This window comes from Cherax quadricarinatus, chromosome 8 (assembly GCF_038502225.1).
Source record: "Cherax quadricarinatus isolate ZL_2023a chromosome 8, ASM3850222v1, whole genome shotgun sequence".
Taxonomy (NCBI): Eukaryota; Metazoa; Arthropoda; class Malacostraca; order Decapoda; family Parastacidae; genus Cherax; species Cherax quadricarinatus.
The window spans coordinates 10,212,070-10,225,759 of NC_091299.1; the positions used below are offsets into that span (position 1 = coordinate 10,212,070).

Below are 13,690 nucleotides of genomic sequence, written 5' to 3' on the forward strand. Positions count from 1 at the left end.
CCATTTGGGATCGTTATTATTAGACCTAATTTCTCTCTGGGGAATGTATATACTCTGGGCATGGTGTACATTATTAAGAAAACAATCATAAAAGCAGATCCCTTCATAATCATAAGTATGATCATCGTCAATAAAATCATTAGCTAGATAACCCCAATCAAGATTAGACAGGTGTTCCCTAAGTCCATTATAATCGGCAGAACGAAAATCAGGGATTTTTACTGTATTATCATTATTCTTGCATTCCCAGTTAATGCTAAAAGTGATGGATTTGTGATCACTTGTGCCAAGCTCTTCGGTGATCTCCAAATTATTTACGAGTGTTTCTTTATTTGACAAGACTAGGTCTAGCAAATTATTACCCCTGGTAGGCTCCGTTACGCACTGCTTCAGAAAACAGTCCTGAACTGTTTCCATAAAGTCACTGGACTCTAGATTACCTGTCAAAGAATTCCAGTCAATTTGACCTAAATTAAAGTCCCCGACTATGACTATGTTATTGTGTCTAGAAGCCCTAACAATTTCGTCCCAAAGAAGTCTCCCTCTATCGTGATCCAAGCCTGGAGGTCGGTATATTACACCTAGAATTAGTTTTTCTTGACCCTCTACAAACTCTACCCAAACAGATTCTGTTACTGCTCCATCTATTTTTATACCTGTTTTTATGCAACAATTAATATTTTCTCGAACATATAATGCAACTCCTACCCCCTTCCCATTACATCTATCCACATTGAACAACTTAAATCCCTGAATATTACACTCAGCAGTCATATCCCAAAACAGTCAAAGGGTTAAGAGTTAATATGTAAAGTTTTAAACATTTTTACTCTGCAGATGTCCTGCAGGAATGTTTATCAACAGGATAAGAGATACCATATCATATTCTAAGAGAAAATCTTAACAATTATCAGAGATAAAATCCTTTAAAAAATACTGTATATACAGTGGTAGACTTATTTTGCTAGCTTGCTATAAAATGCAATTAATAACAATCTGGAGGCCACAAAAAAATTTGTGCATCAAAATTGGCTTTCAAACAAAGTGTAATTAATGATAAACTGAGCAATTAATTTTGAGTATTATAATGAAATTATTCTTGCCAACAAGCAATAACAATACGTATACTATATATTATGCTTAGAAAAAGTGAAAAACAAGAGAAGACTCAACAGAACAGTGGGACCCTGAGAAGTAGCATGTACTTACCAAGACTCATCTTGATATATAAGGTGCCAGACCTGAAAAGCAAAACTTCACATTAGTGGAAAGCACAATTAGAAAAATTCAGTAAGTGACATTCATAAGAACATAAGAACATAAGAACGAAGGAACACTGCAGAAGGCCTACTGGCCCATGCTCTACACCTTTTTTTTTAGCAAAGATTACACAATTATACATGTGATTTATCAAATTCTCAAAATATATACTGTACACAGTATACATATGTTCATACACAAAAGAGCTTAGTAAACAAAGACACTTCCCTGTTCCTATAGTCAACAATGTATAATGAAGAATATGCAGGTTTTACTTTCATTCTCAGCAAACTACCCACCTTGATAATGTGGCACAGTTTGTTTTCTAATGCATTTTCATGTCCGTATTTCTGCACGCTCTAACAACCTTATATTTCTACCTGTTTTATTTGGATGCCATAAAAACGAGTTCTGCTCCTCCTCTAGATTAATTTAAGGTATTTTAACTTAGGACTGGTTGGGTTAGGTCAATTAATGTAAATTTAGATTAATTAATATTAAGCTAAATTTTTTATTTTTTTTTTATTATCACACCGGCCGATTCCCACCAAGGCAGGGTGGCCCGAAAAAGAAAAACTTTCACCATCATTCACTCCATCACTGTCTTGCCAGAAGGGTGCTTTACACTACAGTTTTTAAACTGCAACATTAACACCCCTCCTTCAGAGTGCAGGCACTGTACTTCCCATCTCCAGGACTCAAGTCCGGCCTGCCGGTTTCCCTGAATCCCTTCATAAATGTTACTTTGCTCACACTCCAACAGCACGTCAAGTATTAAAAACCATATGTCTCCATTCACTCCTATCAAACACGCTCACGCATGCCTGCTGGAAGTCCAAGCCCCTCGCACACAAAACCTCCTTTACCCCCTCCCTCCAACCCTTCCTAGGCCGACCCCTACCCCGCCTTCCTTCCACTACAGACTGATACACTCTTGAAGTCATTCTGTTTCGCTCCATTCTCTCTACATGTCCGAACCACCTCAACAACCCTTCCTCAGCCCTCTGGACAACAGTTTTGGTAATCCCGCACCTCCTCCTAACTTCCAAACTACGAATTCTCTGCATTATATTCACACCACACATTGCCCTCAGACATGACATCTCCACTGCCTCCAGCCTTCTCCTCGCTGCAACATTCATCACCCACGCTTCACACCCATATAAGAGCGTTGGTAAAACTATACTCTCATACATTCCCCTCTTTGCCTCCAAGGACAAAGTTCTTTGTCTCCACAGACTCCTAAGTGCACCACTCACTCTTTTTCCCTCATCAATTCTATGATTCACCTCATCTTTCATAGACCCATCCGCTGACACGTCCACTCCCAAATATCTGAATACGTTCACCTCCTCCATACTCTCTCCCTCCAATCTGATATTCAATCTTTCATCACCTAATCTTTTTGTTATCCTCATAACCTTACTCTTTCCTGTATTCACCTTTAATTTTCTTCTTTTGCACACCCTACCAAATTCATCCACCAATCTCTGCAACTTCTCTTCAGAATCTCCCAAGAGCACAGTGTCATCAGCAAAGAGCAGCTGTGACAACTCCCACTTTGTGTGTGATTCTTTATCTTTTAACTCCACGCCTCTTGCCAAGACCCTCGCATTTACTTCTCTTACAACCCCATCTATAAATATATTAAACAACCACGGTGACATCACACATCCTTGTCTAAGGCCTACTTTTACTGGGAAAAAATTTCCTTCTTTCCTACATACTCTAACTTGAGCCTCACTATCCTCGTAAAAACTCTTCACTGCTTTCAGTAACCTACCTCCTACACCATACACTTGCAACATCTGCCACATTGCCCCCCTATCCACCCTGTCATACGCCTTTTCCAAATCCATAAATGCCACAAAGACCTCTTTAGCCTTATCTAAATACTGTTCACTTATATGTTTCACTGTAAACACCTGGTCCACACACCCCCTACCTTTCCTAAAGCCTCCTTGTTCATCTGCTATCCTATTCTCCGTCTTACTCTTAATTCTTTCAATTATAACTCTACCATACACTTTACCAGGTACACTCAACAGACTTATCCCCCTATAATTTTTGCACTCTCTTTTATCCCCTTTGCCTTTATACAAAGGAACTATGCATGCTCTCTGCCAATCCCTAGGTACCTTACCCTCTTCCATACATTTATTAAATAATTGCACCAACCACTCCAAAACTATATCCCCACCTGCTTTTAACATTTCTATCTTTATCCCATCAATCCCGGCTGCCTTACCCCCTTTCATTTTACCTACTGCCTCACGAACTTCCCCCACACTCACAACTGGCTCTTCCTCACTCCTACAAGATGTTATTCCTCCTTGCCCTATACACGAAATCACAGCTTCCCTATCTTCATCAACATTTAACAATTCCTCAAAATATTCCTTCCATCTTCCCAATACCTCTAACTCTCCATTTAATAACTCTCCTCTCCTATTTTTAACTGACAAATCCATTTGTTCTCTAGGCTTTCTTAACTTGTTAATCTCACTCCAAAACTTTTTCTTATTTTCAACGAAATTTGTTGATAACATCTCACCCACTCTCTCATTTGCTCTCTTTTTACATTGCTTCACCACTCTCTTAACTTCTCTCTTTTTCTCCATATACTCTTCCCTCCTTGCATCACTTCTACTTTGTAAAAACTTCTCATATGCTAACTTTTTCTCCCTTACTACTCTCTTTACATCATCATTCCACCAATCGCTCCTCTTCCCTCCTGCACCCACTTTCCTGTAACCACAAACTTCTGCTGAACACTCTAACACTACATTTTTAAACCTACCCCATACCTCTTCGACCCCATTGCCTATGCTCTCATTAGCCCATCTATCCTCCAATAGCTGTTTATATCTTACCCTAACTGCCTCCTCTTTTAGTTTATAAACCTTCACCTCTCTCTTCCCTGATGCTTCTATTCTCCTTGTATCCCATCTACCTTTTACTCTCAGTGTAGCTACAACTAGAAAGTGATCTGATATATCTGTGGCCCCTCTATAAACATGTACATCCTGAAGTCTACTCAACAGTCTTTTATCTACCAATACATAATCCAACAAACTACTGTCATTTCGCCCTACATCATATCGTGTATACTTATTTATCCTCTTTTTCTTAAAATATGTATTACCTATAACTAAACCCCTTTCTATACAAAGTTCAATCAAAGGGCTCCCATTATCATTTACACCTGGCACCCCAAACTTACCTACCACACCCTCTCTAAAAGTTTCTCCTACTTTAGCATTCAAGTCCCCTACCACAATTACTCTCTCACTTGGTTCAAAGGCTCCTATACATTCACTTAACATCTCCCAAAATCTCTCTCTCTCCTCTGCATTCCTCTCTTCTCCAGGTGCATACACGCTTATTATGACCCACTTCTCGCATCCAACCTTTACTTTAATCCACATAATTCTTGAATTTACACATTCATATTCTCTTTTCTCCTTCCATAACTGATCATTTAACATTACTGCTACCCCTTCCTTTGCTCTAACTCTCTCAGATACTCCAGATTTAATCCCATTTATTTCCCCCCACTGAAACTCTCCTACCCCCTTCAGCTTTGTTTCGCTTAGGGCCAGGACATCCAACTTCTTTTCATTCATAACATCAGCAATCATCTGTTTCTTGTCATCCGCACTACATCCACGCACATTTAAGCAACCCAGTTTTATAAAGTTTTTCTTCTTCTCTTTTTTAGTAATTGTATACAGGAGAAGGGGTTACTAGCCCATTGCTCCCGGCATTTTAGTCGCCTCATACGACACGCATGGCTTACGGAGGAAAGATTCTTTTCCACTTCCCCATGGACAATAGAAGAAATAAAAAAGAACAAGAGCTATTTAGAAAAAGGAGAAAAACCTAGATGTATGTATATATATATATGCATGTGCGTGTCTGTGAAGTGTGACCAAAGTGTAAGTAGGAGTAGCAAGATATCCCTGTTATCTTAGCGTGTTTATGAGACAGAAAAAGAAACCAGCAATCCTACCATCATGCAAAACAGTTACAGGTTTTTGTTTCACAGTTATCTGGCAGGACGGTAGTACTTCCCTGGGTGGTTGCTGTCTACCAACCTACTAAATTTATGTAGTTTAATTTCAAATACAGAAAAGTTTCAGCAAGGTTTAGACAATGAAAGATTGGACATCAGATTGGAGGAAGAAGGTATGGAGAAAGTGAATGAATTTAGATATGTACTTGAAAGTGGACATGTTGGTGAATGAGTCCATGAAAGACAAGGCAAACCACAGAATAATTGAAAGGTAGGTGGCATATTGAGACATCTGTGTAAAGAAGTTTATATGTGGAAACAAAAAGAGAAATGCACAATAGTATAGTGGTACCTTTGATACACCTTTGACTGGTTTTGAGAATATTCCTACTCTTGCAGATTGGCCTTGGGCCAGGCTTGTCTGGTGTTTGCCTGATCAAGCAGGTTGTTGATGCTGGCAGCCCACAAGCCCACATATCCATCACAAGCCTTATTGATCTGGCACTTGGACGAGGAACTTGTAGTTTCCTCTTGAAAACCTCTATACTTGTTCTGGCAGTGTCTCTGATATCTTCTAGTTAGATGTTAAAAATTCTGGGCCCACAGATGTTAACACAATGTTCTTTTATTGTGCCCATAACACCTCTGTTTTTCATGAAATCTTATTTTGCATTTTCTTCCATATCTCTGAGTTACGAGCTGATAGTTTTGTTAATGTCTACTTGCCCACTGAAAGATTTCACTTACATATATCCTATTGCAATTTTTTGATGTCCTCTACCTAGCAGATTTTTATGCATATTTTGGTATTGCCCACAAACAATATGCAGCTGTGGCAAGTGTTATGCTATGAGGTTGAGAAACAGTAAAAGCACCAGGGCCATGCCTTGGGATACTGAGCTTTTTACTTACTAATGCTGGCTTTTGCTTTCTTTACTCCTACTCTTTGTATTCTACCTGTCAAAAGGTTGAATATTCAGTTGCCTACTTTTCCCACTATACTACTGCCCTCTTATTTTAACCTATAACTGAGGTCCTGTATAACTGGTACAGGAAAGAGAAAACACTGGTTATATAAGAGCACTGGTATACCAACCCACCTGTTAAGTAAAAGAAAACATGTGCAACTGCTGAAACATTACAAATACCACAATAAAATGTCTTATTAGGTTCATATTTGTGCTTTTACTTAACATACTGTTAGTAATTCTACCAACATCATTACCATCAAGCCTAGTGCAGTGTAAGCCAACTCTGTGTTTGGTCATCTGCACATTAGGTTACTTCAGGAATGCAAAGATAAAAAGTGATGTAGCGGCAGCATTACTATGGGTATTGATGTCATACGAGAAAAGAGCAATGAAAATAGTGATGTGAGAAACGTAACTACATGAAGACAGAACCACAAAATAGAAGCTGTTTGTATATTTCAGCTTTCAACTGAGGGCCTCTTCAGTTGTCTGAAGAAGACTGAATGTGCAAATGACCAAATGCTGAGGTGACCTGTAGCAAAGGTACCAGAAACTCAATTCACCTGTAATAAGGGTGACTAGACACTCAGCTGACCTATAGTAGTGACAAGATTCACATGACCTGTAGTGCAGGTGACCAGTCACTCACCAGACTTGAAGCACAGGTGACCAGTCACTCACCAGACTAGTTGACTAGTTGCTCAGCTGACCTGTAGCTCAAGTGATCAAACATTTGGTTGACCTATAGCTCAGGTGACCACTCAGCAAACCTGTAGCACAGGTGACTACTCAGCTGACCTGTACCACAGGTGACTAGACACAGTGGGTGCCTGTGACGAGCGGGGTCCCACAGGGGTCAGTCCTAGGACCAGTGCTATTTTCGATATATGTGAATGACACGATGGAAGGGAGCGACTCTGAAGTGTCCGTTCGCAGATGATGTGAAGTTAATGAAAAGAATTAAAACAGATGAGGATCAGGCAGGACTACAAAGAGACCTGGATAGGCAGGACACATGGTCCAGCAACTGGCTTCTCGAATTCAACCCTGCCAAATGCAGAGTCATGAAAATTGGGGAAGGGCAAAGAAGACTGCAGACAGAGTATAGGCTAGGTGGTCAAAGACTGTAAACCTCACTCAAGGCGAAAGATCTTGGGGTGACCATAACACCGAGCACATCTCCGGAGGCACACATCAACCAGATAACTGCTGCAGCATATGGGCACCTGGCAAACCTGAGAATAGTGTTCTGATACCTTAGTAAGGAATCGTTCAAGACACTGTACACTGTGTATGTCAGGCCCATACTGGAGTATGCAGCATCAGTTTGGAATCCACACCTGGTCAAGCACATCAAGAAATTAGAGAAAGTACAAAGGTTTGCAACAAGGCTATCTCCAGAGCTCAGAGGAATGTCCTACGAAGAAAGGTTGAGGGAAATCGGACTGACGACACTGGAGGACAGGAGGGTCAGGGGAGACATGATAATGACATACAAAATAATGCATGGAATAGATACAGTGGACAGAGACAGGATGTTCCAGAGAGGGGACACAGAAACAAGGGGTCACAATTGGAAGCTGAAGACTCAGACAAGTCACAGGGATGTTAGGAAGTATTTCTTCAGTCATAGATTATTATAATCATGGGGGAGCGCTAAACCCGTAGGATTATACAGCGCATGTGGGGGGGAATAGAAGGTATTCAGGCTCAATTCAGGGAACTGGAGCACAAATCCAATTCCCTAGATCAAAAGCCCCTCACCAGCGTCAAGGAACCTCCCTTGAGGGGTTCAGTCATAGAGTTGTCAGGAAGTGGAACAGCCTAGCAAGTGATGTAGTGGAGGCAGGAGCCATACATAGCTTTAAGATGAGGTATGAGAAAGCTCAGGAAGCAGAGAGAGAGGACCGAGTAGCGATCAGTGAAGAGGCAGGGCCAGGAGCTGAGTCTCGACCCCTGCAACCACAAGTAGGTGAGTACAATTAGGTGAGTACACATGTAAACCTGTAACACAGGTAACCATTCAGCCAACCTGTAGGCTCTGGTCACTTGGTGGACTGCCTAGAGTAGCATTAAAGAATTTCAAAACAGTAAAGACTCTGCTGTGTGTTCAGTAGCACTGCCTCACTACGGTACTCCCTAGCACAGTGGGACTGCCTCACTATGGTACCCACAAGCACAGTGGCACTGCCTCACTATGGTACTCCCTAACACAGTGGTGCTGCCTCACTATGGTACTCCCTAACACAGTGGTGCTGCCTCACTATGGTACTCCCTAACACAGTGGTGCTGCCTCACTATGGTAGTCCCAAGCACAGTGGTGCTGCCTCACTATGGTACTCCCTAGCACAATGGTCCTGCCTCACTATGGTACTCCCTAACAGTGTGATGCTGCCTCACTATGGTACTCCCTAGCACAGTGATGCTGCCTCACTACGGTACTCCCTAACACAGTGGTGCTGCCTCACTATGGTACTCCCCAGCACAGTGGTGTTGCCTCACTATGGTACTCCCTAACACAGTGGTGCTGCATCACTATGGTACTCCCCAGCACAGTGGCACTGCCTCACTATGGTACTCCCTAGCACAGTGGTGCTGCCTCACTATGGTACTCCCCAGCACAGTGGTGTTGCCTCACGAGGGTACTCCCTAGCACAGTGGTGCTGACTCACTATGGTACTCCCTAGCACAGTGGTGCAGCCTCACTATGGTACTCCCCAGCACAGTGGCACTGCCTCATTATGGTACTCACTAGCACAGTGGTGCTGCCTCACTATGGTACTCCCTAGCACAGTGGTGTGGCCTCACTATGGTACTCCCTAACACAGTGGTGCTGCCTCACTATGGTACTCCCTAACACAGTGGTGCTGCCTCATTATGGTACTCCCCAGCACAGTGGTGCTGCCTCACTATGGTACTCCCCAGCACAGTGATGCTGCCTCACTATGGTACTCCCTAGCACAGTGGCATTGCCTCACTATGGTACTCCCCAGCACAGTGGTCCTGCCTCACTATGGTACTCCCCAGCAGAGTGGTGCTGCCTCACTACGGTACTCCCCAGCACAGTGGTGCTGCCTCACTATGGTACTCCCTAGCACAGTGGCGCTGCCTCACTATGGTATTCCCTAGCACAGTGGCACTGCCTTACTATGGTACTCCCCAGCACAGTGGCACTGCCTTACTATGGTACTCCCTAGCACAGTGGCATTGCCTCACTATGGTACTCCCCAGCACAGTGGTCCTGCCTCACTATGGTACTCCCCAGCACAGTGGTGCTGCCTCACTATGGTACTCCCCAGCACAGTGGTGCTGCCTCACTATGGTACTCCCCAGCACAGTGGTGCTGCCTCACTATGGTACTCCCCAGCACAGTGGTGCTGCCTCACTATTGTACTCCCCAGCACAGTGGTCCTGCCTCACCATGGTACTCCCCAGCAGAGTGGCACTGCCTCACTATGGTACTCCCCAACACAATGGTCCTGCCTCACTATGGTACTCCCCAGCACAGTGGGACTGCCTCACTATGGTACTCCCCAGCACAGTGGTCCTCCCTCACTATGGTACTCCCCAGCACAGTGGGACTGCCTCACTATGGTACTCCCCAGCAGAGTGGTGCTGCCTCACTATGGTACTCCCCAGCAGAGTGGTGCTGCCTCATTATGGTACTCCCCAGCACAGTGGTGCTGCCTCACTATGGTACTCCCCAGCACAGTGGTGCTGCCTCACTATGGTACTCCCCAGCACAGTGGTGCTGCCTCACTATGGTATTCCCCAGCACAGTGGTCCTGTCTCACCATGGTACTCCCCAGCACAGTGGTGCTGCCTCACTATGGTACTCCCCAGCACAGTGGTGCTGCCTCACTATGGTACTCCCCAGCACAGTGGTGCTCCCTCACTATGGTACTCCCCAGCAGAGTGGTGCTGCCTCATTATGGTACTCCCCAGCACAGTGCGACTGCCTCACTATGGTACTCCCCAGCACAGTGGTGCTGCCTCACTATGGTACTCCCCAGCACAGTGGTGCTGCCTCACTATGGTATTCCCCAGCACAGTGGTCCTGTCTCACCATGGTACTCCCCAGCACAGTGGTGCTGCCTCACTATGGTACTCCCCAGCACAGTGGTGCTGCCTCACTATGGTACTCCCCAGCACAGTGGTGCTCCCTCACTATGGTACTCCCCAGCACAGTGGTCCTGCCTCACCATGGTACTCCCCAGCACAGTGGTGCTGCCTCACTATGGTACTCCCCAGCACAGTGGTGCTGCCTCACCATGGTACTCCCCAGCACAGTGGTGCTGCCTCACTATGGTATTCCCCAGCACAGTGGTCCTGTCTCACCATGGTACTCCCCAGCAGAGTGGTGCTCCCTCACTATGGTACTCCCCAGCACAGTGGTGCTGCCTCATTATGGTACTCCCCAGCACAGTGCGACTGCCTCACTATGGTACTCCCCAGCAGAGTGGTGCTGCCTCACTATGGTACTCCCCAGCAGAGTGGTGCTGCCTCATTATGGTACTCCCCAGCAGAGTGGTGCTGCCTCATTATGGTACTCCCCAGCACAGTGGTGCTGCCTCACTAGGGTACTCCCCAGCACAGTGGTGCTGCCTCACTATGGTACTCCCCAGCACAGTGGTGCTGCCTCACTATGGTACTCCCCAGCACAGTGGTGCTGCCTCACTATGGTACTCCCCAGCACAGTGGTGCTGCCTCACTATGGTACCTAACACAGTGACAATTCCCTCACCAATAAAAGTACTCAGGTCCAACCCTGACTCAGACAAACAAGTCTCTTAACACCTGCCTCTCGCCTCACTGAGTGTCTGTGGTTCGATCCCCAGCTGGGTGGAAACATTGGTCATGTTTCCTTACACCTGCTGTCCCTGTTCACCTAACAGTAAGTAGGTACCTGGTGTTAGTCGACTGGTGTGAGTCATCCTGGGAGACAAGATTAATAAAGACAACAATAAGACAAGACAGTCCTGTGACTTTCTTGGGTTATCCTGGGTTACTGGACAACCTGGATAAATTTACACAGCATCTTACTACCCAAGACAATTATAAGTCACCCCCAAAAAATGTGTTGTAAGTGCACCCCGAAGTCTACTGGTTTATTTACTTGTTCAGGGTTTCTTCTTCCCAGCCTTGTGGACACGTAATGAAGTAAATAGTGTTGGTCCAGCGGTCGCTGACTAGGCTCTGAGGGATCGCTGGTTGGTCCAGCGGTCGCTGACCAGGCTCTGAGGGACCGCTGGTTATTTCAGCGGTCCCTGACTAGACTCTGGGGGACCGCTGGTTATTTCAGCGGTCCCTGACTAGACTCTGAGGGACCGCTGGTTATTTCAGCGGTCCCTGACTAGACTCTGAGGGACAGTTGGTTGGTTCAACGGTCTCTGACTAGGCTCTGAGGGACCGCTGGTTGGTCCACGATCCCTGAGCAGGTTCTGAGGGACCACTGGTTGTTCCAGCGACTAGACTCTGAGGGGCCGCTGGACCAACACTGCCTCTCACAACTCACTATATTATAATAATTATCAGTTAGATTAGATTTTGCCACCAATTTTTAGGCAGTAAAACGAGACTATGTAAGAGTACGACGGAAACAACATTATTTGGCCTTGTAGATATTAAATCCAGATACATATTATTATATCTTATACAGGAAATAAATGAAAATGAATATAAAAAGAATTGCCTAACCATGAATAGACGTGTAAATGATTCATTACCTTTGTAACCTGTTCATGACTGTGACCAGTTCTACCTGATCAGATCATTAATTGTTGCCAACAAAATATTATCTATGTACTAAACCCGAGTGGGTCATACAAAGCCGTAATACGGATGTAACAAGAATGATACTATCCCAAAAATACTCACCTATTTACTCACCTATTTGTGGTTGCAGGGGTCGAGTCATAGCTCCTGGCCCCACCTCTTCGCTGATTGCGACTCATGGTGATAAATGAGGCAGGGTGTCCCTTCAAACAATGTATATTATTAATTACTGAAAAGTGCTCCTCGGGAGATTTCGGCTATTAAATATACTTAAGCTTACACACTGAGGTCCGTGGTTCGATACCCGGTATGGGTGGGAATATTAGGACGTGTCTCTGTTCACCTATCAATAGAACAGGTACCTGGGTGTAGGCTCACTGGTGTGGGTCGCATCCTGGGACAAAACTGACTTAATTTGCCCGAAATGCTTTGCAAAACAAGGGGCCTACACAATACCATATTACACAATATTATACTACACAATACTATGCTACACAATACTATACTACACGATGCTATACTGCACAATACTATACTACACAATACTATACTACACGATGCTATACTACACGATGCTATACTACACAATGCTATACTACACAATACTATACTACACAATATTATACTACACAATACTATACTACACAATACTATACTACACGATGCTATACTACACAGTGCTATACTACACAATACTATACTACACAATACTATACTACACAATACTATACTACACAATACTATACTACACAATACTATACTACACAATACTATACTACACAATACTATACTACACAATACTATACTACACAATACTATACTACACGATGCTATACTACACAGTGCTATACTACACAATGCTATACTACACAATGCTATACTACACAATGCTATACTACACAATACTATACTACACAATACTATACTACACAATGCTATACTACACAATGCTATACTACACAATACTATACTACACAATACTATACTACACAATGCTATACTACACAATGCTATACTACACAATGCTATACTACACAGTGCTATACTACACAATACTATACTACACAATACTATACTACACAATACTATACTACACAATGCTATACTACACAGTGCTATACTACACAATACTATACTACACAATACTATACTACACAATACTATGCTACACAATACTATACTACACAATACTATACTACACAATACTATACTACACAATACTATACTACACAAAACTGTACTACACAATACTATGCTACACAATACTATACTACACAATACTATACTACACAATGCTATACTACACAGTGCTATACTACACAATACTATACTACACAATACTATACTACACAATACTAAACTACACAATACTATACTACACAATACTATGCTACACAAAACTATCTTACACAGTACTACACTACACAATACTATACTACACAATACTATACTACACAATACTATGCTACACAATACTATCTTACACAATACTATGCTACACAATACTATCTTATACAGTACTAAACTACACAATACTATACTACACAATCCTATACTACACAATACTATACTACACAATACTATGCTACACAATACTATCTTACACAGTACTAAACTACACAATACTATACTACACATTACTATGCTACACAAAACTATCTTACACAGT

The 13,690-nt window shown here is 43.3% G+C and overlaps 1 protein-coding gene across 1 annotated transcript in view; it reads right to left on the reverse strand.

The window, feature by feature from the left end:
* LOC128685347 (bleomycin hydrolase) overlaps positions 1–11,709 on the reverse strand; it is an 88,975-nt gene extending 77,266 nt beyond the window's left edge. Inside the window, exons 1-2 of the mRNA XM_070082853.1 lie at positions 11,363–11,709; positions 1,210–1,241 (exon numbers count right to left, since the gene is read on the reverse strand). Coding sequence (XP_069938954.1) covers positions 1,210–1,219 — 10 coding nt within the window. The 5' untranslated portion in view covers positions 1,220–1,241; positions 11,363–11,709. The remainder of the gene's footprint in view (positions 1–1,209; positions 1,242–11,362) is intronic.
* Positions 11,710–13,690: the final 1,981 nt, after the last annotated feature.